At 46.0% G+C, this 24,044-nt stretch overlaps 2 protein-coding genes across 4 annotated transcripts in view; one reads left to right on the forward strand and one right to left on the reverse strand.

The window, feature by feature from the left end:
* The window catches only part of LOC148507970 (uncharacterized), a 112,157-nt gene that overhangs the window by 23,957 nt on the left and 64,156 nt on the right, over window positions 1–24,044 (forward strand). The gene's annotated exons all lie outside the window — the stretch shown is intronic.
* Window positions 3,758–24,024, reverse strand: LOC148507971 (uncharacterized). Of its 3 annotated transcripts, none has more exons than XM_088445146.1 (4): window positions 23,915–24,024; window positions 21,065–21,151; window positions 12,053–12,164; window positions 3,758–4,961 (listed from the first exon to the last, which is right to left on the reverse strand). In XM_088445146.1, the coding sequence occupies exons 2-4, from the start codon at window positions 21,086–21,088 to the stop codon at window positions 4,126–4,128; spliced, it is 972 nt and encodes a 323-aa protein (XP_088301272.1). In that variant the 5' UTR covers window positions 21,089–21,151; window positions 23,915–24,024; the 3' UTR covers window positions 3,758–4,125. The 3 variants fall into 3 exon arrangements, with proteins under 3 accessions (XP_088301272.1, XP_088301273.1, XP_088301274.1); XM_088445147.1 differs by having other exon boundaries at window positions 23,902–24,024; XM_088445148.1 differs by lacking the exon at window positions 23,915–24,024 and adding an exon at window positions 23,389–23,462.

Below are 24,044 nucleotides of genomic sequence, written 5' to 3' on the forward strand. Positions count from 1 at the left end.
GCGGTAGTCTGTGTCACAGGGGAAGAGAGCAAGAAGCTGCGAGATACCCTGAGATGAAAAGGGCAGTATGGTGAAGTAACCCCAAGTGAGGTACAACAATGGGGCCCGCCCGGCGATCCGCAATTGAGAGGATCCCGAGAAAACAAACCGCCCAAGGGGGTCGTGAAAGAGGCCGGCACCAGATGACGCCACATACAGAACCCTTTATGAGTCAAATCCTCCGCACTAACACCTGCAGCACATGACTTGCAGGATAGTAAAAATGGGTGCAGTATAACGCTCTATCTCCTGGTCAGACATATCTGACCAATCTTGGCGGAAATATTAAGCAGCGCTATACTGGTCCTGACTGATGCCAAAAATTAGCTGCAGGGACCCATTTTCAGCGTATGCAACACACAGTTCCATCTAAAATATGGCAACGTGCAGCACGCAACAGTATGTGACAAACCACACAAATATTAACAAGTATATAAATGTGAGGTCTCAGAACCACCCTAAGTACAGCTGTATTAGGGCAGATAAAGAAAAGGGATAGATATACACTGACAGGTGAGAGAATAAAGTACAGTCAGCACTAGCATAAGTCACATACAATGCAGATATATACATATATACATAAACATGTCATATAATATACTGCACTATTACACTGCATTCAACTGCCCAGATTCAGTGTCTGGGAAGGCTACAGTGCTGTGTACACTGACCTGATGGTGAGGTACGCAGGGGGACTGGACTCACTGCCATCCTGAGAGATTTCTGCTGCACCACAGAGATAAAATGGCCGCTGGAGACCTCAGAGGAAGCGTGGCCCGCGGAGGAAGCAGCTCAGCGACGCCAGACTATGGATACTGAAAGGCGCGCTGAGCTGAGGGGAGGAGCCGCTGTAACAGGGAAGGCTGCCTCCCCTGGCCGGCTATTAACCCCCGGGACGCCGGCTCCCTGCACCGATCGTTAAGTCCCTGGTGGTCTAGTGGACACACGGGGTATGGGGGGCCCGCCGCCACTGCCGGCGCCTCCGGTCTGTCCCCTGAGACCGGAGGCACAGGACTGCATTTGAAATGCGCGGATCACCGCAAGCGGTGATCCGCGACCTTACCTGCTCCCCGTGGATCCGGCAGCAGTCCTGGGCGCCCACAGAGTCCGGCTAGTACAGACTCTGGGGTCCCGCTGAGATCCCCAGATCTGTACTGGCGTCTCAGCGCCAGCGGGGTGACGGAGCGGCAGCTTAGACGTCCTATGGACAGTCCGACGCTGCCGCTCTGAAGAGTCCAAAGTCCATGGAAAAAACTTTGTCCCTAAAAAAATAAAATAAGCTTAGGGGCTGCTAATCAGCTCCCCCTGCGCTAACGGTGACCCGACTCCGGCCGGGCACCAACTTAAACTGAGGTGCCTCTGGCTTGGGGGTGGGGTTATAGGGAGAGTGGACCCAGTGCATCCTGGGAGCTAAAAGCTTTAACTGCGTGGTGCCCGGATTTGGTTCCCAACCTATACCCCAAGGTCAACCCTGTGGACCCCCTATGGACCCTGAAGTAGAAAGTAAAATTTGTTTTGATGAGCGTCAGATTACAGAGAGCACAGGTTGTCCCTCCAGCCGTCTGTTGTATAACATCCACTATCACACTGACCGGATCATAGAACAGGCCTATCAGAGGGTAAGTACAATCAGCATGTACAGAACTACACCTTTCACACTGGTGACAACTACAAGCACTATGGCGCATTGGGAGATGAACGCTCTTTGGCAGCATATGGGCATAGGTGAAGGGTGAGAAGGCACAAAACAGACTTAATGGGCGGTATTCAATTGTTATAGCGCGCCCGATCTCCCATCCAAAGTGATGGGAGATCGCAGGGCGCTATTCAATTGTTGCAGATTCTCACGCTGATCGTGCCCATAGTGGTCGGGTTTAGCCGTATAAAACAGCTACACCCGAGCTAAGTGCTGGGTGCGATCGCGAAAAGTGACGTTCGGGCAGCCAAACAGGTCACTTTTCTCTCATTTCAGCTCACACCCCCCCTAGGGCTGCAAACGGAAATGGTGCGCCGGCAGCTGATCGCGCCCGATAGGAGCAACAATTGAATAGCTCCTGTCGGGCGTGTAGGGGGAGGCGATACAATTGAATACCGCCCAAAGGGGTACATTTACTAAAGTGCAGGTTTTAGAAGTGGAGATGTTGCCTATAGCAACCAGATTCTACTTAACATTTATCTGGCACCATCTAGAAGATAGCAACCAAATCAGATTCTAGCTATGGGCAACATCTCCACTTCTAAACACCCGAATTTTAGTAAATACACCCCAAAGTGTTTATATTCGTTCCCACAGCACACATCTCATGATATACAGTGTGTATTTGGGCATATACCAGCTGACGTCACACACTATGACCATTAAAGTCAGTTCTGTAGCTGTTGTTGAAGGGTATGATCCACACCACTCCGAGGCAGCTGGTGCACTTTGCATTCTCCAGGAGTACAAAATGGCGGTGCAGAGGTTTCGGTCAGTGTTGCAGGACTTGGCAAAGATGGAAAAAGGTCACTATATGACTGAGCTCATCTAAAGTAATTTCTGAAGGTGTCTGTGACTCACAAAACGCATCATGCTTGAGGAAATATTATGTATGAAATATTTGGGAATAAGTGAACCTATAATTGCCAGAACACATGGATGGAAAATATTTCATAACACAGACAGGCATTCACTATTCCCATATCACCTGTGCCCAGGAGAAACAGCTAGCTGTAAGTTATGTAGTGGAGCAATAGATATCCCAAGTGCTGATGACCTAGCTCTGACACAGTAACTATATTGGCTACTATGGCTTAGGTATGCCATTGGCTACATTTGTTCTTCTGTGACCTCTGACCCATAGCTACCTGCCTAGTCCTGGTTTATGTCTGTTTTATCTGTCCTGCATTTAGGGTTGTCCCTTTTCTGCTGAAAGGAGGTGAGTGAGCCAGTAATCAGTAACATTTTACACCAGGAAAAGCCAACCAGAGAAGTGCTGGATCCACCAAGAGTAGGGTCTATAGCCTCACAGAGCATATAACTCTACATAATGCTCCTGTATGTGTTGGTTAAGTAGATACATAGGAGTACACCAACGTTCAACTTTTAAATTAGGCCTTAAAATGTGGCCTACTGGCACCACCCACCTCATATACGTCAGCCTTTGATTTGTTTTGTGTTACTCTGAAAAATCTGATTTGATTAAAAGCGGGGGACTATAGTCACTAGGTGCCACATTTGTATGTTGGATTGTTTTTGTTTTTTTTTCTATTTAGTGTTTACATCCCATGAATGTGCTTTGCCGTATGACATGTACCTGAAATGTGCAAATGGAGCACATTTAAAAGCCAGGACAAGGGCTGAACACCACCACATCAGAGTTCTTTAGCAGGGGTACAGCCTTTTATTACACTGGAATGCCCAACTACAAACCCCCTCCTCATAAAGAAGCCCTATAGCCTAAACAACTTGTAAAACAATTTATTTTTCTTTCACATACAAGGGTAAATTTCCCTTATTCATATTCAGCTAGGATTGCCCAGATCCGCTAAGACGCTCCCATAAGGAGCACACTGCACCCCTGCAAAGAAATCTTGACCCACTAAGCCACGTACGGATCTATAACACTGTGTGTGTGTGTGTGTGTGTGTATATATATATATATATATATATATATATATATATATATATATATATATATATGCCTAACAATGTACTTGTCAATTTATAAAAATAGCCATATAGAATTGAGAACATATATAGTAGAAAAAATAACCATATATAATAAAATTGCATTTGCACTTTAGCCTCATTTTCAGAGCATAAAAAAAAAAAAATACTCTCAGTGAGATAGGAACAGGAGACTGAATTAATAATATCAACTATATCCCACGGATCACACTAATAGAATAAGAGGATCTAAAATACATTCCACATGAACAATCTGAGTCTTACGTAAATTACATATATTATGCCTTTGTGGATAATAAATATGAATATATTGTGTAACTCCAATAAGCGATAACAATATAGTATAGAGTATATCATATATATGGCAACTTTTAATTGCAGCCAGTCTGTTTTATGTCCATTATCTCACTGATATCGCATTACTCTTGTGCGTGGATTTTCTGGTGTCTAACAAGATGATATTTCCGTGTATAACATTTCTCACACTCAGAACATGGAAACGAATTCTCACCTGTGTGAGTTATCTGATGCCTACGAAGATCCAATTTTTGTGCAAAACATTTCCCACACTCAGAGCATAGAAACGGCTTCTCACCCGTGTGAGTTCTCTGGTGTTTAAGAAGATCTGCTTTCCATATAAACCGTTTCTCACACTCAGAACATAGAAAGGGTTTCTCTCCTGTGTGAGTTCTCTGATGTGCAACTAGAGTGGATTTCGATGTCAAACATTTCCCGCACTCAGAACATGAAAATAGCTTCTCACCCGTGTGATGTATCTGATGTGCAACTAGAGCTGATTTCGATGTCAAACATTTCCCGCACTCAGAACATGAAAAGTCACCTGTGTGAGTTTTCAGATGCTGAATAAGATGTGCTTTCATTTTAAAACAATTCCCACACTCAGAACATGGAAATGGCCTTTCACCTGTGTGAGTTCTCTGATGTGCAACAAGATGTGATTTACATGTAAAACATTTCCTACACTCTGAGCATGGAAATGGCTGCTCACCAGTGTGAGTTCTCTCATGTCTAACTAAGCTTGACTTATGTAGAAAACATTTATCACATTCAGAACAGGAAAATACTTTGTGACTTGTACTACATGAAGCGATATCAGAGTCATCAGTAGAACATTCCTCATTATCAGAGGGATCAGGTGACACATCAGCACTGTGACGTACGCCATGCATATTTAGGGTAAGGGGGTTTTCTCCAGGAGAATTTCCTGTGATGTTGTCATCTTCTATTTTCAAATCTGAAAACAAAATGGGATATCCATCAGAGGTGCTCCTGCTATCGCGTCCTTGTGCTGGGAATAAATGTATGGTAATAGGTATCTTGTATTTACAAGAGGGAGCATTTTTTTTTATATTATTAGTCAATTTAAAAAAATTACTTTGTAAAACTAAAAACTTTTTACCATTATATATGTGCAAACAGTACAGGAGGTGCTAAAGCTGCAGCAAGTTCCAGCCATGAGTTTACAATTAAAGTTTTGCAGCTGGACTCATAAATAACAAACAAAACCCCCCAAAACACAGTGCAGCAGCCTCTATACAGATGTGTCCTGTATTACTGCTACTACAGTCACACCAAATAGCCTCTCTGAGCGCGCCAGGTCCTGTGCGACTCCAGCATCTTTTTCGCTTGAAATGTCAATCTTATTCGCACAACTGAAACACATAGAAGCAACAAAACTACTTCGCTAGCCTACCCTGATCAATGGGGTGTGCGGCATATGTGCCTCTATGTGCGACGGAGTCTTAATCTTTGTATAAAAGGGCCCCAATTTGAGCGTCTGCGGCTTTTTCCCCATGCCAAGTTCCTTTGTGCTTCCTGTGTATAAATATGTGAGTAAAAGTAATTTGCGTGCGGTTAAAGTCACAGCCTAGTGTATTCTGGTACACTGTGTGCGGTTTTGTGCTACAATGCGCCTAAGAATCAAAATGAAAGAAAAATACGCTACGCTGCTCCTCTCGGGGCGTCTCACATCATATGGCGCATGGACGTCCAGTGAAAACATATCTATAAGTTCCATTTGTCAACTTCAAACTTCCATGCTCACAAGCCCAGAGAGGAAAGGGCAGAGGTGGGACAGAGGAGTAGGGCACAGGAGGAGATGGCACAGAGTGAGCGGTGGGGGCACGGCATGAGGATAGAGCAGGAGAATGGAGCAGGGCACACCTGGGTGAGAGATAAAGGGCAGCGGTGGGACAGAGGAGTAGGGCACAGGAGGAGATGGCACAGAGTGAGAGGTGGGGGGGCTGTATGAGGATAGAGCAGGGGAATGGAGCAGGGCACACCTGGGTGATAAAGGGCAGCGGTGGGACAGAGGAGTAGGGCACAGGAGATGGCACAGAGTGAGAGGTGGGGGGCTGTATGAGGATAGAGCAGGAGAATGGAGCAGCGCACACCTGGGTGATAAAGGGCAGTGGTGGTACAGAGGAGTAGGGCACAGGAGGAGATGGCACAGAGTGAGAGGTGGGGGGCTGCATGAGGATAGAGCAGGAGAATGGAGCAGGGCACACCTGGGTGAGAGATAAAGGGCAGAGGTGGGACAGAGGAGTAGGGCACAGGAGGAGATGGCACAGAGTGAGAGGTGGGGGGCTGTATGAGGAGAGAGCAGGAGAATGTAGCAGGGCACACCTGGGTTAGAGATAAAGGGCAGCGGTGGGACAGAGGAGTAGGGCACAGGAGGAGTAGGGCACAGAGTGAGAGGTGGGGGGGCTGCATGAGGATAGAGCAGGAGAATGGAGCAGAGCACACCTGGGTGAGAGATAAAGGGCAGAGGTGGGACAGAGGAGTAGGGCACAGGAGGAGATGGCACAGAGTGAGCGGTGGGGGGGCTGCATGAGGATAGAGCAGGAGAATGGAGCAGGGCACACCTGGGTGAGAGATAAAGGGCAGCGGTGGGACAGAGGAGTAGGGCACAGGAGGAGATGGCACAGAGCGAGCGGTGGGGGGCTGCATGAGGATAGAGCAGGAGAATGGAGCAGGGCACACCTGGGTGAGAGATAAAGGGCAGCGGTGGGACAGAGGAGTAGGGCACAGGAGGAGATGGCACAGAGCGAGCGGTGGGGGGCTGCATGAGGATAGAGCAGGAGAATGGAGCAGGGCACACCTGGGTGAGAGATAAAGGGCAGCGGTGGGACAGAGGAGTAGGGCACAGGAGGAGTAGGGCACAGAGTGAGAGGTGGGGGGGCTGCATGAGGATAGAGCAGGAGAATGGAGCAGGGCACACCTGGGTGAGAGATAAAGGGCAGCGGTGGGACAGAGGAGTAGGGCACAGGAGGAGATGGCACAGAGTGAGAGGTGGGGGGCTGTATGAGGAGAGAGCAGGAGAATGGAGCAGGGCACACCTGGGTGAGAGATAAAGGGCAGAGGTGGGACAGAGGAGTAGGGCACAGGAGGAGATGGCACAGAGTGAGCGGTGGGGGGGCTGCATGATAGAGCAGGAGAATGGAGCAGGGCACACCTGGGTGATAGATAAAGGGCAGCGGTGGGACAGAGGAGTAGGGCACAGGAGGAGATGGCACAGAGCGAGCGGTGGGGGGCTGCATGAGGATAGAGCAGGAGAATGGAGCAGGGCACACCTGGGTGAGAGATAAAGGGCAGCGGTGGGACAGAGGAGTAGGGCACAGGAGGAGATGGCACAGAGTGAGAGGTGGGGGGCTGCATGAGGATAGAGCAGGGGAATGGAGCAGGGCACACCTGGGTGAGAGATAAAGGGCAGCGGTGGGACAGAGGAGCAGGGCACAGGAGGAGTAGGGCACAGAGTGAGAGGTGGGGGGCTGCATGAGGATAGAGCAGGGGAATGGAGCAGGGCACACCTGGGTGATAGATAAAGGGCAGTGGTGGGACAGAGGAGTAGGGCACAGGAGGAGATGGCACAGAGTGAGAGGTGGGGGGCTGCATGAGGATAGAGCAGGAGAATGGAGCAGGGCACACCTGGGTGAGAGAAAAAGGGCAGAGGTGGGACAGAGGAGTAGGGCACAGGAGGAGATGGCACAGAGTGAGAGGTGGGGGGGGCTGCATGAGGATAGAGCAGGAGAATGGAGCAGGGCACACCTGGGTGATAGATAAAGGGCAGCGGTGGGACAGAGGAGTAGGGTACAGGAGGAGATGGCACAGAGTGAGTGGTGGGGGGGGCTGTATGAGGGTAGAGCAGGAGAATGGAGCAGGGCACACCTGGGTGATAGATAAAGGGCAGAGGTGGGACAGAGGAGTAGGGCACAGGAGGAGATGGCACAGTGAGAGGTGGGGGGGCTGTATGAGGATAGAGCAGGAGAATGGAGCAGGGCACACCTGGGTGATAGATAAAGGGCAGCGGTGGGACAGAGGAGTAGGGCACAGGAGGAGGGCACAGAGTGAGAGGTGGGGGGGCTGTATGAGGATAGAGCAGGGGAATGGAGCAGGGCACACCTGGGTGATAGATAAAGGGCAGAGCAGGATACAGAGATAATTCAGAGGTAAAAGAAGCAACAGTACAAAGTACCCATGAGCCAATACTGGAGAGGAGCTGGTGTGAGGGTGTGAGTGGTTATAGAGCCCTGTGCCCAGGAATGTAAGAGTGTGTGTGAGGTGTGTGCTGTGATAAGACTGTGTGCTGTGTGTGGATATTGCTTTGGTACTGCAGTGTTATCATACACATACTGAGAATGAAACACTACATCATATACGGATTCTGTTGCAGCACTGGCTGCAGTACCCCATGGTCACCAGAGGGGCTGCTCTGCTGGTGTTTTTGTGAGACATCCAGTTATCAGCTCGTCTTATGGTGTGGTCCCAGCTAATGAACTGCACGTGTCTGGCTGTTATATACTCGGCAGATCACTGACTCTACATTATCCTTCTGTTTGTTTCAGAATCCCTGTTGCTGTGAACTTCTGCAACTCGTGAGTAATCCCTGCTGTCCTGGACCTTTGCAATCATTTCCAGTATTGGCTGCATTTATCAAAATCACATATTCGAATCTCTTTGCGCCAATTATGTCCAGCAAATGTTCTTTTCTGATCTATTTCTGAAGATTTTCTTCCACGTATATATCTCTGATTCGACCCAAAATTACTCGGCACCGAGACAGAAAAATACAGAAATGTGACGTGTTATAATTAATTGAATTAACAATCACAAAAGACTGTATTATAACACCAGTGTCCTTTAAATGTGAAAGAACCACCGTGTTTCCACTCCCGTTGTTCTCATACAAGGAAAATAATTTTGCTCACTTTTATGCTTACATAAAACATGTGATGATCCTCATATAAAGGTGTCTTTAATCTGAGTAAAGAACCATAGAGCCTCTTATGTGATGTACTTTGCCAATAATATACATATAGATGCTCACACAATATCTTACATAAAGCTGAATATGCGTACTCATATAACGGTTTCTTTATGGCCTTTACGGTTTGTACTCAGTCACAGGAAAACCATGTAAACAAACACATGAAAACTTCTCATGGTGCAGTATTTCCAAAGAACAGTTTTATTAAGTTCAAAACAGAAAATAAAGATTTACTTCGTACCAGATGATGGAAAATAACGATCAACATAACCATAAACAGCTACACAACCCGGGTACTTCCAAAGCTGGAGAGGTTCTGGATCGACTGATAACCGATGTAATAGGATTTGGCGTTTCCTTGTCACTCCTCCGACATGTTTCCACACAATATGTGTGTCTTTTTCAAGGTGGAGTGACACTGAACTTGTCTGGGGTTTAAATACCCCAAAACTGGAAGTGAAAAACCGGAAGTTCCCTGCCGGTAATTTGCTATAATAAATGTACCAGATTCCTTTATATGTGTGAGAACTGCATGTCCCAATCACAAGGGTGCTTGTGTAACGGGACACGGAGCCTACACTGGAGCTGTGAGACATCATCGCACTCACCGTGAGATGTAAACAAATGGGCGCCATCTTGTCCGCCTGTCTGCATCTCAATAAAGTTATTTTGATCACGTGACTGCAATTTACTAGAGAAAAAAAGATCTATTGATCAAAATATGGGACTCCATGTGGTGTAAACAAGCCCATCTCCATGGTGACGGACGTGAGTGTGTTTATTAGGAAATACACGGCTTCTGTATTGACAAATATAGCAGCATTTCATTATAGAAAATAGAAAATAGCAGTATGATGTTATTCACAGGCACTAAAATGACATATTACATGTGTAAACAAATACCATCAGAATACATATAAAAAGTTTTATTACACAATATCAATACAATAAATAAATGAAATATAAAATATTTTCATATTTTTAAAATTAAAAGGGAAATAAGATAAAAAAATTAAATAAATTAAAGGAACCATTTAATGTCAAATTCATGGTTAAGGCCCTTGGGTTTCAAAGTGTTGAGATCATAGATGCAACGCGTCTCTCTTTGAGCCAGTTTCACATCTCTATTATTATTTCTCCAGTTATCCTTCACAACACATAAACCACAGGGCTGGTAACACACAGTGACATGATGTGAGGAGGAGTGTAGGAGTATAATAGGGGCTGATGGTTCCTGACTCCCCCACTGGGCAGATACTTTTCCTCATTAGTCTGTAGTGACATGGGAGAGTGTAGGATAAAAGATTGCTGTAGTGACAGGGGAAGGTGTGGGATAAGAGATGGCTGTAGTGACAGAGGAGGGTGTAGGATAAGAGATGGCTGTAGTGACAGAGGAGGGTGTAGGATAAGAGATTGCTGTAGTGACAGGGGAAGGTGTAGGATAAGAGATGGCTGTAGTGACAGAGGAGGGTGTAGGATAAGAGATGGCTGTAGTGACAGAGGAGGGTGTAGGATAAGAGATGGCTGTAGTGACAGAGGAGGGTGTAGGATAAGAGATGGCTGTAGTGACAGAGGAGGGTGTAGGATAAGAGATGGCTGTAGTGACAGAGGAGGGTGTAGGATAAGAGATGGCTGTAGTGACAGAGGAGGGTGTAGGATAAGAGATGGCTGTAGTGACAGAGGAGGGTGTAGGATAAGAGATGGCTGTAGTGACAGAGGAGGGTGTAGGATAAGAGATGGCTGTAGTGACAGAGGAGGGTGTAGGATAAGAGATGGCTGTAGTGACAGAGGAGGGTGTAGGATAAGAGATGGCTGTAGTGACAGAGGAGGGTGTAGGATAAGAGATGGCTGTAGTGACAGAGGAAGGTGTAGGATAAGAGATGGCTGTAGTGACAGAGGAAGGTGTAGGATAAGAGATGGCTGTAGTGACAGAGGAGGGTGTAGGATAAGAGATGGCTGTAGTGACAGAGGAGGGTGTAGGATAAGAGATGGCTGTAGTGACAGAGGAGGGTGTAGGATAAGAGATGGCTGTAGTGACAGAGGAGGGTGTAGGATAAGAGATGGCTGTAGTGACAGAGGAGGGTGTAGGATAAGAGATTGCTGTAGTGACAGAGAAGGGTGTAGGATAAGAGATGGCTGTAGTGACAGAGGAAGGTGTAGGATAAGAGATGGCTGTAGTGACAGAGGAGGGTGTAGGATAAGAGATGGCTGTAGTGACAGAGGAGGGTGTAGGATAAGAGATGGCTGTAGTGACAGAGGAGGGTGTAGGATAAGAGATGGCTGTAGTGACAGAGGAGGGTGTAGGATAAGAGATGGCTGTAGTGACAGAGGAGGGTGTAGGATAAGAGATGGCTGTAGTGACAGAGGAGGGTGTAGGATAAGAGATGGCTGTAGTGACAGAGGAGGGTGTAGGATAAGAGAGTGCTGTAGTGACAGAGGAGGGTGTAGGATAAGAGATGGCTGTAGTGACAGAGGAGGGTGTAGGATAAGAGATGGCTGTAGTGACAGAGGAGGGTGTAGGATAAGAGATGGCTGTAGTGACAGAGGAGGGTGTAGGATAAGAGATTGCTGTAGTGACAAAGGAGGGTGTAAGATAAGAGATGGCTGTAGTGACAGAGGAGGGTGTAGGATAAGAGATGGCTGTAGTGACAGAGGAGGGTGTAGGATAAGAGAGTGCTGTAGTGACAGAGGAGGGTGTAGGATAAGAGATTGCTGTAGTGACAGAGGAAGGTGTAGGATAAGAGATTGCTGTAGTGACAGAGGAGGGTGTAGGATAAGAGAGTGCTGTAGTGACAGAGGAGAGTGTAGGATAAGAGAGTGCTGTAGTGACAGAGGAGGGTGTAAGATAAGAGATGGCTGTAGTGACAGAGGAAGGTGTAGGATAAGAGAGTGCTGTAGTGACAGAGGAGGGTGTAGGATAAGAGATGGCTGTAGTGACAGAGGAGGGTGTAGGATAAGAGAGTGCTGTAGTGACAGAGGAGGGTGTAGGATAAGAGATGGCTGTAGTGACAGAACAAGGAGAATATGTGACTGTTCTGTACTTAGTGATTATTACTCACCTGTGCTGATAGCTGTAGGGATTTCCTCCTCCTTACACTGCTGATCACACATCACAGACGTCTCTTCTTCTCCCTCTACATTTTCTTCTTTTATATTAGTCAGTTCTTCACCCTAATTAACCCACAAAACAATAAAACACAATAATAATGACGGATTATCAGTAACTCAGATTAAACAGAAGATCAGTGTATTAGACACACACAGGTGCTCTATGTTTATACAGCAAAAGTCACTTTGGTATCTGATGAAACCCTAATTACTATGTACTTGATGCTCCTATCTGCTATTGTTGTATTTGTTGACGTTAACGGTTGGCAAGTATCCTGCAGGGTCAGCGCTGTCAGAGCCGCCGGTCAGATCCGCCTTTACTGTACTGGGGACTGGGCAGCGCTGAGCTGTTCGGGGAGGCTCAGGTGCGCCCGGGCTGTGACCTATGTAGATGCAGCGTAGTAATGTGATGGGTGATGATAGGGAGGTGGCTTAGCGCAAACACTGAGATGTTCCATCTAATGGGCTGGTTGGGGACTATCGCAGGTGTATCGTTCAAAGCTGTTGCGGACAGAGACGCTCAGCTGCTCACTTAGCATGGTGGTACTTGGATGCAAAAACAGCATCTGACACAGGACAGGTGCAAGTTTAGATGGTGAGACAGATAGTGGTATATATATGTATAGGGTGTGTAGAATGGCGCTCTGGTTCAAGTCACAGGTGGTATTGCACCGTAGTGCAAAGGTGTAAATAAAGTCCAGTTGGTGCTAACAGGTGTGACACTTAAATCCCTCTGGTGGAGGTGGCAGCAGTCTTCCCGTGTTCCTGAATGGCAATCAGGGTAAATGTGATCTGGAAATGAGGTTTGGAAAGAACATGCGCCTAATAGTGTAGTAATTCAAAACGGTTTTAGCACGTGCTGAAATATAAATGTGCGTACTAGAAAATAAAACTTTAATGCTTATCTGTGGTTCTTTTGCTGGGACCTCATATGGTGGGGTACACTCACGATCACACTGAAGCGGAATGTGATCGCGCTAATAGCCATCGCCTAGTATCACCTGACCGTGGCAGGTGCCTGTGAGCTGACCTACTCCACTTATATACGTACCGTTGGGGCCATTATGGGAGTTTGAAGAGGCCACCAAGATACTTAGTACTTCATGCAGTGATTCAAGTGACTTTCTGGTACGCATTCTTGATTATTTATCACACCACTCTATTTGGACATAAATTACTACACTATATGTGCTTATTTTGGTTTGGTGCGAGCCAATCTTATTTAAGGTTCCTGGTTACCCTGAAGCTGTGAGTGTACCCCACCATATGAGGTCCCAGCAAAAGAACCACAGATAAGCATTAAAGTTTTATTTTCTAGTACGCACATTTATATTTCAGCACGTGCTAAAACCGTTTTGAATTACTACACTATTAGGCGCATGTTCTTTCAAAACCTCATTTCCAGTGGTATATATATATATATATATATATATATATATATATATATACATACACACACACACATATATATATATATAAATATATACACACACACACATATACACACACTGATCATCCATAACATTAAAACCAACCGCCGGATATTGTGTAGTTCCCCCTCGTGCCACCAAAACAGCTCTGACCGGTTGGGCCATGGACTACACAAGACCACTGAATGTGTCCTATGGTATCTGGCACCAATACGTTAACAAACAAAGAAAAATGGCAGCTGCTCAATCAATCTAGCAGTACTAATCAGGTGCATGAAAGGGAGGGTTCATACTAAGTAGAAAAAGGAGGGGGATTTAACCCCCTATTGTTCCTCAGCACACTGAATAGTACTTGCAACAATATATGAAGACTATATGGTCATAGAAATTCAGAGATATTGGTTGCATGCATTTGCAAATACATGGGAAGCTGCTAGGCCACGTCTCGGCTTCTCTGTCACTAGCAGTCCCTAACACTAGGAGGTTCACGTCCGGAGCGCAGTGCACCCCGAAAAACGTCCAGCCCAGGACCCCCCCAGGTCATCACACGAAAAATGGAAAAAAGTGACAGTGCAGTGTAAAGTATAGATGTGTAAGACTAATTCATGAATGTTGAAAAAAGGGGTTAAAATATATGTGAAATATTACATGAGGCCTTATAATTGGTATAATTTACGTTTGGGGTGAGCGTTTAGGTGTAGCGCCCCCGGGGCTGGTCTGGCTGGGCCCCCTCATGGCGTCACCACTTAATACTTAAGTGTGGTGCATAAATATTGGGACATTGTCAAAATTTTCATATTTTGGCCTCTATTCACCACCACAATGGCTTTGAAATGAAACAAATAAGATGTGCTTTAACTGCAGACTTTCAGATTTAATTTGAGGGTAATTACATCCAAATCAGGTGAACGGTGTAGGAATTACAACGGTTTCTATATGTGCCTCCCACTTTTTAAGGGGTTAATAGTAATGGGACTATGAACTCAAAAGCTATTTCATTGACAGGTGTGGGCTATTCCCTCATCAATTAAGCAGGTAATAGGTCTGGAGTTGATTCTAGGTGTGACATTTGCATTTGGAATCAGTTGCAGTCGACTCTCAATATGAGATCCAAAGAGCTGTCACTATCAGTGAAGCAAGCCATCATTAGGCTGAAAAATCAAAACAAACCAATCAGAGAGATAGCAAAAACATTAGGTGTGGCCATATCAACTGTTTGGAACATTCTTAAAAAGAAAGAACGCACCGGAGAGCTCAGCAACACCAAAAGACCCGGAAGACCACGGAAAACAACTGTGGTGGATAACAGAAGAATTATTTCCCTGGTGAAGAAAAACCCCTTCACAACAGTTTGCCAAATCAAGAACACTCTCCATGAGGTAGGTGTATATGTGTCAAAGTCAACAATCAAGAGAAGACTTCACAAGAGTGAATATAGAGGGTTCACCACAAGAAGTAAACCATTGGTGAGCCTCAAAAACAGGAAGACCAGATTAGAGTTTGCCAAACAACATCTAAAAAAGCCATTACAGTTCTGGAACAACATCCTATGGACAGATGAGACAAAAATCAACTTGTACCAGAGTGATGGCAAGAGAAGAGTATGGAGAAGGAAAGGAACTGCTCATGATCCAAAACATACCACCTCATCAGTGAAGCATGGTGGTGGTAGTGTCATGGCGTGAGCATGTATGGCTGCCAATGGAACTGGTTCCCTTGTATTTATTGATGTGACTGCTGACAAAAGCAGCAGAATTAATTCTGAAGTGTTTCGGGCAATATTATATGCTCATATTCAGTCAAATGCTTCGGAACTCATTGGACAGCGCTTCACAGTGCAGATGGACAATGACCCGAAGCATACTGCAAAAGCAACCAAAGAGTTTTTTAAGGCTAAAAAGTGGAATGTTATGCAATGGCCAAGTCAATCCCCTGACCTGAATCCGATTGAGCATGCATTTCACTTGATGGAGACAAAATTGAAGGGAAAATGCCCCAAGAACAAGCAGGAACTGAAGACATTTGCAGTAGAGGCCTGGCAGAGCATCACCAGGGATGAAACCCAGCATCTGGTGATGTCTATGCGTTCCAGACTTCAGGCTGTAATTGCCTGCAAAGGATTTGCAACAAAGTATTAAAAAGTGAAAGTTAGATTTAGGATTGTTTAGTTTGTCCCATTACTTTTGGCCCCTTAAAAAGTGGGAGGCACATATAGAAACCGTTATAATTCCTACACCGTTCACCTGATTTGGATGTAATTACCCTCAAATTAAAACTGAAAGTCTGCAGTTAAAGCACATCTTGTTTGTTTCATTTCAAAGCCATTGTGGTGGTGAATAGAGGCCAAAATCTGAAAATTCTGTCAATGTCCCGATATTTATGCACCTGACTGCAGTTGCTTTTTACATCACATGTTATGTTTGTATTTTTTCATGTAATATTTCACATATATTTTAACCCCTTTTTTGCTAGTGACAGAGAAGCCGTGACGTGGCCTAGCAGCTTCCCATGTATTTGCAAATGCATGCAACCAATATCTCTGAATTTCTATGACCATATAGTCTTCATATATTGTTGCAAGTATTAGTCAGTGTGCTCAGGAACAATACTGGGTTAAATCCCCCTCCTTTTTCTAACCAATACGTTAGCAGCAGATCCTGTCAGTGCTGTAAGATGTGAGGTGGGGCCTCCATGGCTCGGATTTGTTATACCAGCACATCCCACACATGCTGGATCTAATTGAGATCTGGGGAATTTGGAGGCCAAGTCATCACCTTGAGCTCTTTATCATGTTCCTGAACAATGTTTGCAGTGTGGCAGCCGGGCACATTATCCTGCTGAGAGAGGCCACTGCCATCAAGGAATAACGTTGCCATGAAGGGGTGCACGGTCTGCAGCAATGGTTAGGTAGGTGGTACGTGTCAGAGTAATACCCACATGAATGCCAGGGCCCAAGGTTTCCCAGCATAACATGGCCCAGAGCATCACACTGCCTCCACCGGCTTGCCTACTTCCCATAGTGCATCCTGGTGCCAGCTCTTCCCTAGGTAAGCTACGCACACACGCACCCGGCCATCCACATGATATAAAAGGAAACGATATTCATCAGACCAGGTCACCTTCTACCATTGCTCCATGGTCTAGTACTGACACTCACATGCCCATTGTAGGCGCTTTCCACGATAGACAGGAGTCATCATGTGCACTGTGACCGGTCTGCTGCTACGGACACCATACACAGCCAGCTCCAACGCACTGTGTGTGCTGACACCTTTCTATCATAGGCAACTTTATCAGCAATTTGTGCTACAGCAGCTCTTCTGTGGGACAGGACCAGACGGGCTAGCCTTCACTCCCCTCGCACATCAATGACCCTTGGGCGCAAATTACCTTGTCATTGGTTCACCGGTTGTCCTTCCTTGGACTATTGGTAGCTACTAACCACTGCATCCCGGAACACCCCACAAGACCTGCCGTTTGGAGATGCTCTGACCCTGTTGTCTAGCCATCACAATTTGGCCCTTATTAAAGTCGCTCAGATCCATACACTTGCCCATTTTTCCAACACATGATCTTCAAGAGTGCTCACTTGCTGCCCAATATGTCATACAACTTCCCGGGTGCCAATGTAGAGCGATAATCAATGTTATTTACTTCCTCTGTCAGTGGTTTTAATGTTAAGGCTGAACGGTGTGTGTAGGAGTGGAACTATCCAATACAATTTAGGCGTACCAGAATAACTATAGGTGCAGCTAAACAGATAAGCTATAAATATCCAGCGTAACGCAGGCATGCCAGAAATGTATAACTTGTTTCTACACTTACCAAATAGTACTGTAACTAGTCACTAGAGGGAGCCCTTTCCGCCTCCTATTTTTTATGTGTGTACACACCCAACATCTTCCCACTAGTACGTTACCCCTCCAGTATTGCACTTGTCCAGACACCGATGTGCACTGCATTACACCCCCAGGGCAGTAACTCTTCCGGTGCAGAGGCAGCTATATTTGGCACACGAGGGGCTGGAAGACCCTTCTAAGGTTACTAAAAAAGACTGAAGTCAATTCAGAATTGAAGGCAAGCTGGCTGCAAATTCCTCCGAAAAGCGTGTACGGTACAAAATGCGAAATTCCCCAGTACGCATCTATGTGACTGCACTTCCCCTATCCGGGTTGGGTGCGGGATACCGGCGCTCATTGTCCAGCATTCTGAATCCCGACACTGGCATCCTGACAGTGTTAGGATACACATGCAGGTAAGTATCTTAACCCTCCCCCTAACCCTCCCTCTACCCCTGCAGCCTAACCCCTCCCCCTAGTGCCTAACACTAACCCCTAACCCTCCCTCTATTGCCTAACTCTAACCCATAACCCTAACCCCAATACTTACCGTCAGGATAACGGTGACGGAACACTGACTGCCCGGGATATAAACTACATCCCTCCTAGCCATATGTTTGTTTCCAAAGCCGCCATCATTACCAATGAGCACCAGCACCGGCCTTGATCTTTGACGCAAGAGATCTGTCTGAAAACAGGCAAAATCCATCCACACAACTAACTTCATGCAGCTCTGCACCAGTCCTATAATGTATAGTATGGACACACGTGGGATCTACTGCCCATAAATACAGACAGGAACGAAGCAGAGAAAACAAATATAACTAATACCAAGGTAATCTTCCTTTATAACGTCAGTGTGAAAAGGTTATAGATGTCCCCATGTAAAAGGCCTGTGTAACATCTGGAAGCCGAAATTGCTGCAAATCTTATAAAGAAGCACAGAATGAGCCTAATAATATATAGGCTGTAATAACTGCTCCTATAGAGGATTCTCTCTGAAGCTATAATTATTATTACCAACTACATGTACAGTCCTGTAAAACAAAATAATTTAGGAATGTGACCTAAAATGTTTCTGACTGGACTTATGGGGTGAAGAAGAAGGGATAAACATACTAACAGCATATTGTATAAGGAATAGGAGTATGTGGCTATTAACAAGAACTAGCTGAAGTACCCGGCAATGCCCAAGTTTAAATATTCAAACCACTACGTTTTATTATGCGACGATGTCCAAATCCATCCAGTGGAATTCCCAGAACAGGCTCCCCGGGTCCAAGGTCTGCCCAGCGTACACCAACTGGAGGGCCTGACAGGGACCCTAACCCCTCTAAACCCTGGCAAGGATCCAACTGGACCACCTCGCGTTGGTTTCACCCCAATCAGTACAGGGGTGTCCGAATGCATAACAGGACAGACAGACAATAAACCACTGAACTGTATAGATCAGATTTGTCGCATTGTGGTTACTTTGTTATACTAAATAAATAGATAAGATTTGGCAGCTTTCCCTTGAGAGCTGTGGAAGATAAACCACAACAAAGAAACAAACGTCTTATTTTATATGTATAGTAGATAGATGTGCAGATGTGGCTATCAGGGTTTCCTCTTACTTGGCTGTTCTGTTTTACCATTATGAAAACATCTGTTCTAGGACTAGAACAGATATAAGACTATGGGGTCTATTTACCAAGCTTTGTTAGGAGATAAAGTGAACGGTGATAAGGTACCAGCCAATCAGCTCCTAACTGCCATGTCACAGGAAGTGTTTGAAAAATGGCAGTTAGGAGCTGATTGGCTGGTACCTTATCACTTTATCTCCTAACAAAGCTTAGTAAATAGACCCCTATATATGGTAATAGAGTTAGTAGAGAAAAACATGGTTGCTAAAAAGGAAGTTGCTATTCTGCCAGAAGCAGGGTGTATTTGGGAGGAGCGAGTTTGAAAAATGTATAAAAGTGTCTGTCTTATAATAACCATCATAACTGGCATTCTAACTCTCAGTGTGCTGTGTCCACTTAGTAAAGGGCTGATCTTTAAATAAAATAACCAATATAATTTATAATTGCAATTTGAATATTATAGCATCAAAGAAGCAAAGTCCTATTTAACAGGGGACATAATTAGAGACCACAATTACAGTAGTCTTCATTCTAGCACCCTGCACCTGTCACAACCTGTGCAGTTACTCTTTCCTGTCTGGGGTGTTACTTTCTGCTGTGAGGCTTCTAGCACACTCTGGTCTGTATGTCAGCAGTTTGTTGCATCAGCTGAGTGTCCTAGAAGCACCAAAGCAGAGAGCGACACCCCAATCAGGAAGGAGGAACTACACGGGTTGTGACAGGTGCTGGGTACTAGAATGACACTACACAAACACTAATGATGGAGACTGTCTGCCAGACTCCCTCACCTCCCCAGTCAGGTCTCTGTGTTAGTAATAGAGATAAGAGTGATGTCACTGTGACACTACCAGACTCCCTCACCTCCCCAGTCAGGTCCCTGTGTTAGTAATAGATATAATAGTGATGTCACTGTGACAATCCCAGACTCCCTCACCTCCCCAGTCAGGTCTCTGTGTTAGTAATAGAGATAATAGTGATGTTACTGTGACACTCCCAGACCCCCTCACCTCCCCAGTCAGGTCCCTGTGTTAGTAATAGATATAATAGTGATGTCACTGTGACACTCCCAGACCCCCTCACCTCCCCAGTCAGGTCCCTGTGTTAGTAATAGATATAATAGTGATGTCACTGTGACACTCCCAGACCCCTCACCTCCCCAGTCAGGTCCCTGTGTTAGTAATAGAGATAATAGTGATGTCACTGTGACACTCCCAGACACCCTCACCTCCCCAGTCAGGTCCCTGTGTTAGTAATAGAGATAATAGTGATATCACTGTGACACTCCCAGACCCCCTCACCTCCCCAGTCAGGTCTCTGTGTTAGTAATAGATATAATAGTGATGTCACTGTGACACTCCCAGACCCCCTCACCTCCCCAGTCAGGTCTCTGTGTTAGTAATAGATATAATAGTGATGTCACTGTGACACTCCAAGACCCCCTCACCTCCCCAGTCAGGTTCCTGTTAGTAATAGATATAATAGTGATGTCACTGTGACACTCCCAGACTCCCTCACCTCCCCAGTCAGGTCCCTGTGTTAGTAATAGATATAATAGTGATGTCACTGTGACACTCCCAGACCCCCTCACCTCCCCAGTCAGGTCCCTGTGTTAGTAATAGATATAATAGTGATGTCACTGTGACACTCCCAGACACCCTCACCTCCCCAGTCAGGTCCCTGTGTTAGTAATAGAGATAATAGTGATATCACTGTGACACTCCCAGACCCCCTCACCTCCCCAGTCAGGTCTCTGTGTTAGTAATAGAGATAATAGTGATGTTACTGTGACACTCCAAGACCCCCTCACCTCCCCAGTCAGGTTCCTGTTAGTAATAGATATAATAGTGATGTCACTGTGACACTCCCAGACTCCCTCACCTCCCCCAGTCAGGTCCCTGTGTTAGTAATAGATATAATAGTGATGTCACTGTGACACTCCCAGACCCCCTCACCTCCCCAGTCAGGTCCCTGTGTTAGTAATAGAGATAAGAGTGATGTCACTGTGATACTCCCAGACTACATGAATAATCACTAAAGTTAACTTTAATAAACATAATTTCATTTCTGACCTTGTATATTCTTAATGTTTCCATGATGGCATCTCTACAAGAGTCTTCTGGTTATTGTCTTTGTGCCCTTCTCACAGCTTAATCACTCTGCAAATACAGTAGGTGATAATAACCACACATGTAAAACAAAGACTAAGGAGCCCATTAAATTGTTATATTTAAAAACTGGATTTTTTCCAAAATCTATATCAGCAAAGAATATATAGGTCTGTCTGGAGGCAGCTCAGTCTAGCTGGTCTATTTACTGAACTAGGGTAACCCCATTCTTTGGCAGAAGCCCCTGTTATCTCCCGGAGTGTGCCAATTTGTTACCACTGTACCCCACACTGATTATAATGCTCACAGCTAATAGGAGTAACAATACTAAGTGCAGTAAGGAATGAGCCCACTCCTGGAGATATATAGCAATAATATACAAATGGCCAGACAACACTTATACTTTCATCCGTCAAAGGACAATGTTATAACTGTTATCATGTAGACGGCATTGCATGCATAATCTCTTTAGGGTATTAATCATCCGGCCGATTGGAACTACTGCTATAACATGTAGAACCTCAAAGAGATCTTCCTGACACTTCTCCTGTTATCACATCTCCTTCCCCTTTCCATTCACTCCTCACTAGGGATGGGCAGATCCATTCCCCGTACTCAGTGAAGTGTCTGGAGACACGGCTCTGAGCTGTAGGAAGCAGAGGTGCCGGCGCTGACAGCTCCGCCCCCCGCAGCCCAGATCATGCTTCTGCACCAGTGGCAAACGCAGGATTTCTAGAGGGGGATTTCCAAATGCTCGATTTTAGAGTGAGTGTGGCCAGTCCATGAAGAGGGCAGAATTACCAGTTAACCAGCTTTAACCACTTAACTGACGAATTCTTTTTCCAAAAACCGCTCCAAAATTGTCGGTTTCTTTTATGATTGAATTAGGTCAAGAACATAATTTTAAACTTATCCATCACTATTTTATATTAAAAAAAATATTTTTTTAAAAGACAGTATACCATAAAAATAGCACTTTGTATGTTATACTGCAGTGATGGCCATTGACAGCTGTACCATCGATGGTTCAACCATCGGTAGAAGCCATCAATTGTTTAGCGATTGGTCGAGGAAATCTGTGTAGACCAAAACTGCCGATGTTTCAGAAACATCGATTGAAGGTTGCCATCGATGGTGTAACGTTGATGGCCACCAGCAATGGAAACCACTTGTTATCAGTCAGACCATCGATGGTTTACAAACCATCGATGGTCGGTTGCCATTCCAAATCAGAGGCTCTGCGATATCTATCATTTATATATATACACATATATATATATACACACATAGATATACACAAACACATATATATATATTATTGCCTGGCCCTTATACACACGGGCATAATTAGGGAGGAAGAGGAACTGCTGAGGCCGGAGGGAGTGGCCCTGAACATAGCAGAGCGGCGGCTACCAGAGCCGCCGCTGCTTCTACAGAGAAGTGATCACTATGTGATCACTGTAGAGCCGGAACTGCAGCTGGAAGATGTCCCGCTTGCGGCCCGGATACAGAGCAGAGCGGCGGCTACCAGAGCCGCCGCTGCTGCTTCTTACTGTAGGGGTGGGTCCGGCTGCCCGATCACTGCTGGCCACAGTGATCGGGTCATTGTTGCGAGCCCATGGAAATTCGCCGGGAGGGGGGTGCTGACGGTGCCCGATCACTGTGGCCAGCAGTGATCGGATCACAAAGGAGGGGGAGTCGCGGGTGTAGAGGGACCAGAAGGTCCCTCTGATATTGGCGGCAGTGGGAACATTAACTTCCCATAGCCGCCTAGTGACCATTTCTGACTGGTCGTATCAGATACGACCATGTCAGGGAAAGCCCAGTCTGGTATGGTCGTATCTGATACGACCGTGCCAGGCAAGTGGTTAATATGCGTCATACAAAGTGTATTGTGTGTCATAATTCCAGCAGATACAGGACCAGCGATCACAGTAAGCCATTAGGTGCGGCAGTAGTTCCATCCTGACTGAGCTGAATGTTTTTATTTTAGATGTGGGCACCATTCCAAGAACATGCAGCACTAGTAAAATTCTATTATATTACTATTTCTATTGTGGTAATGGTGTGGACTGGGGAGGGGGGTTTCCAAGCAGACGAAAACCCCCCCTGCGTTTGCCTGTGTGCACAGTGCAGCCCTGAAACCCTGGCAGTAGCAGCGCGACTCCGAGTGCGTCGCTGACAGCTCCGCCCCCTACACTGCTGATCCGGGCTGATCGTACTTCTGCACTGACAGGTGGGATCAGCAGTCCCTGTCCATTGTAAACTTGTGAGCAGGGCCCTCTTACCTTTATGTCTGTCTTTTACAGCCCAGTCTTGTTCTATTAAAGTTGATTCAAATTGTAAAGTGCAACGGAATATGCTGCGCTATATAAGTAACTGTTAATAATAAAAAAATAATAATAATAGGGGGGCGGAGCTGCCACTGACTCAGCTCCCACTTATAGAGAGGATAGAGAGGAGAGTGTCTCCAATCATTCCAACATCTGAATGATTCCAGTCATTGTGTAGAGACGCTCACTCACTACCCATCTCTACTCCTCACACCTGCAGCACCCAACATGTGCTCACCCTCACTGCACCCCACCTTCACTGTATCCCACCCAGTACATGCCCTCACAGCACCCTACCCTGTGCACAGTCCTCACTGCACCCTACCCCGTACACACCCTCAGTCACTGCGCCCCAGCCACGCTCAGTCGCTCACCCTTACTGCATCCCACCCCGTGCGTGCACATCATCACTGCACCTCATCCCGGGCACACCCTCAGTCACTGCACCCTACCCTAGATCACACTCACTGCAAATTCTCACCCCGTTAACAACCTCTCCAAAAGCTGTGGGACTTTGCTAGGCCGCCGCCGCCCGCTGATTTCTTCCCCTTTTCTGGAGACCACAGAAAAATGGCCGACGCGGGTCTGCAGTGATGACACTAGTAAGAGCA

The sequence above is a fragment of the Taudactylus pleione genome, unplaced genomic scaffold (genome assembly GCF_031769625.1).
Source record: "Taudactylus pleione unplaced genomic scaffold, aTauple2 ptg000377l, whole genome shotgun sequence".
In the NCBI taxonomy this organism is placed as follows: domain Eukaryota; kingdom Metazoa; phylum Chordata; class Amphibia; order Anura; family Myobatrachidae; genus Taudactylus; species Taudactylus pleione.

What these genes read in the sequence shown, in the direction of transcription:
- LOC148507971 (XM_088445146.1), bottom strand. Translation starts at nt 21,088, where the DNA reads ATGGAAACATTAAGAATATACAAG. An exon ending in AAACATTAAGAATATACAAG is followed by an intron (nt 12,165 to 21,064) that starts GTCAGAAATGAA and finishes TGGGTTAATTAG; the next exon opens with GGTGAAGAACTGACTAATAT. An exon ending in CCCTACAGCTATCAGCACAG is followed by an intron (nt 4,962 to 12,052) that starts GTGAGTAATAAT and finishes TTTTGTTTTCAG; the next exon opens with ATTTGAAAATAGAAGATGAC.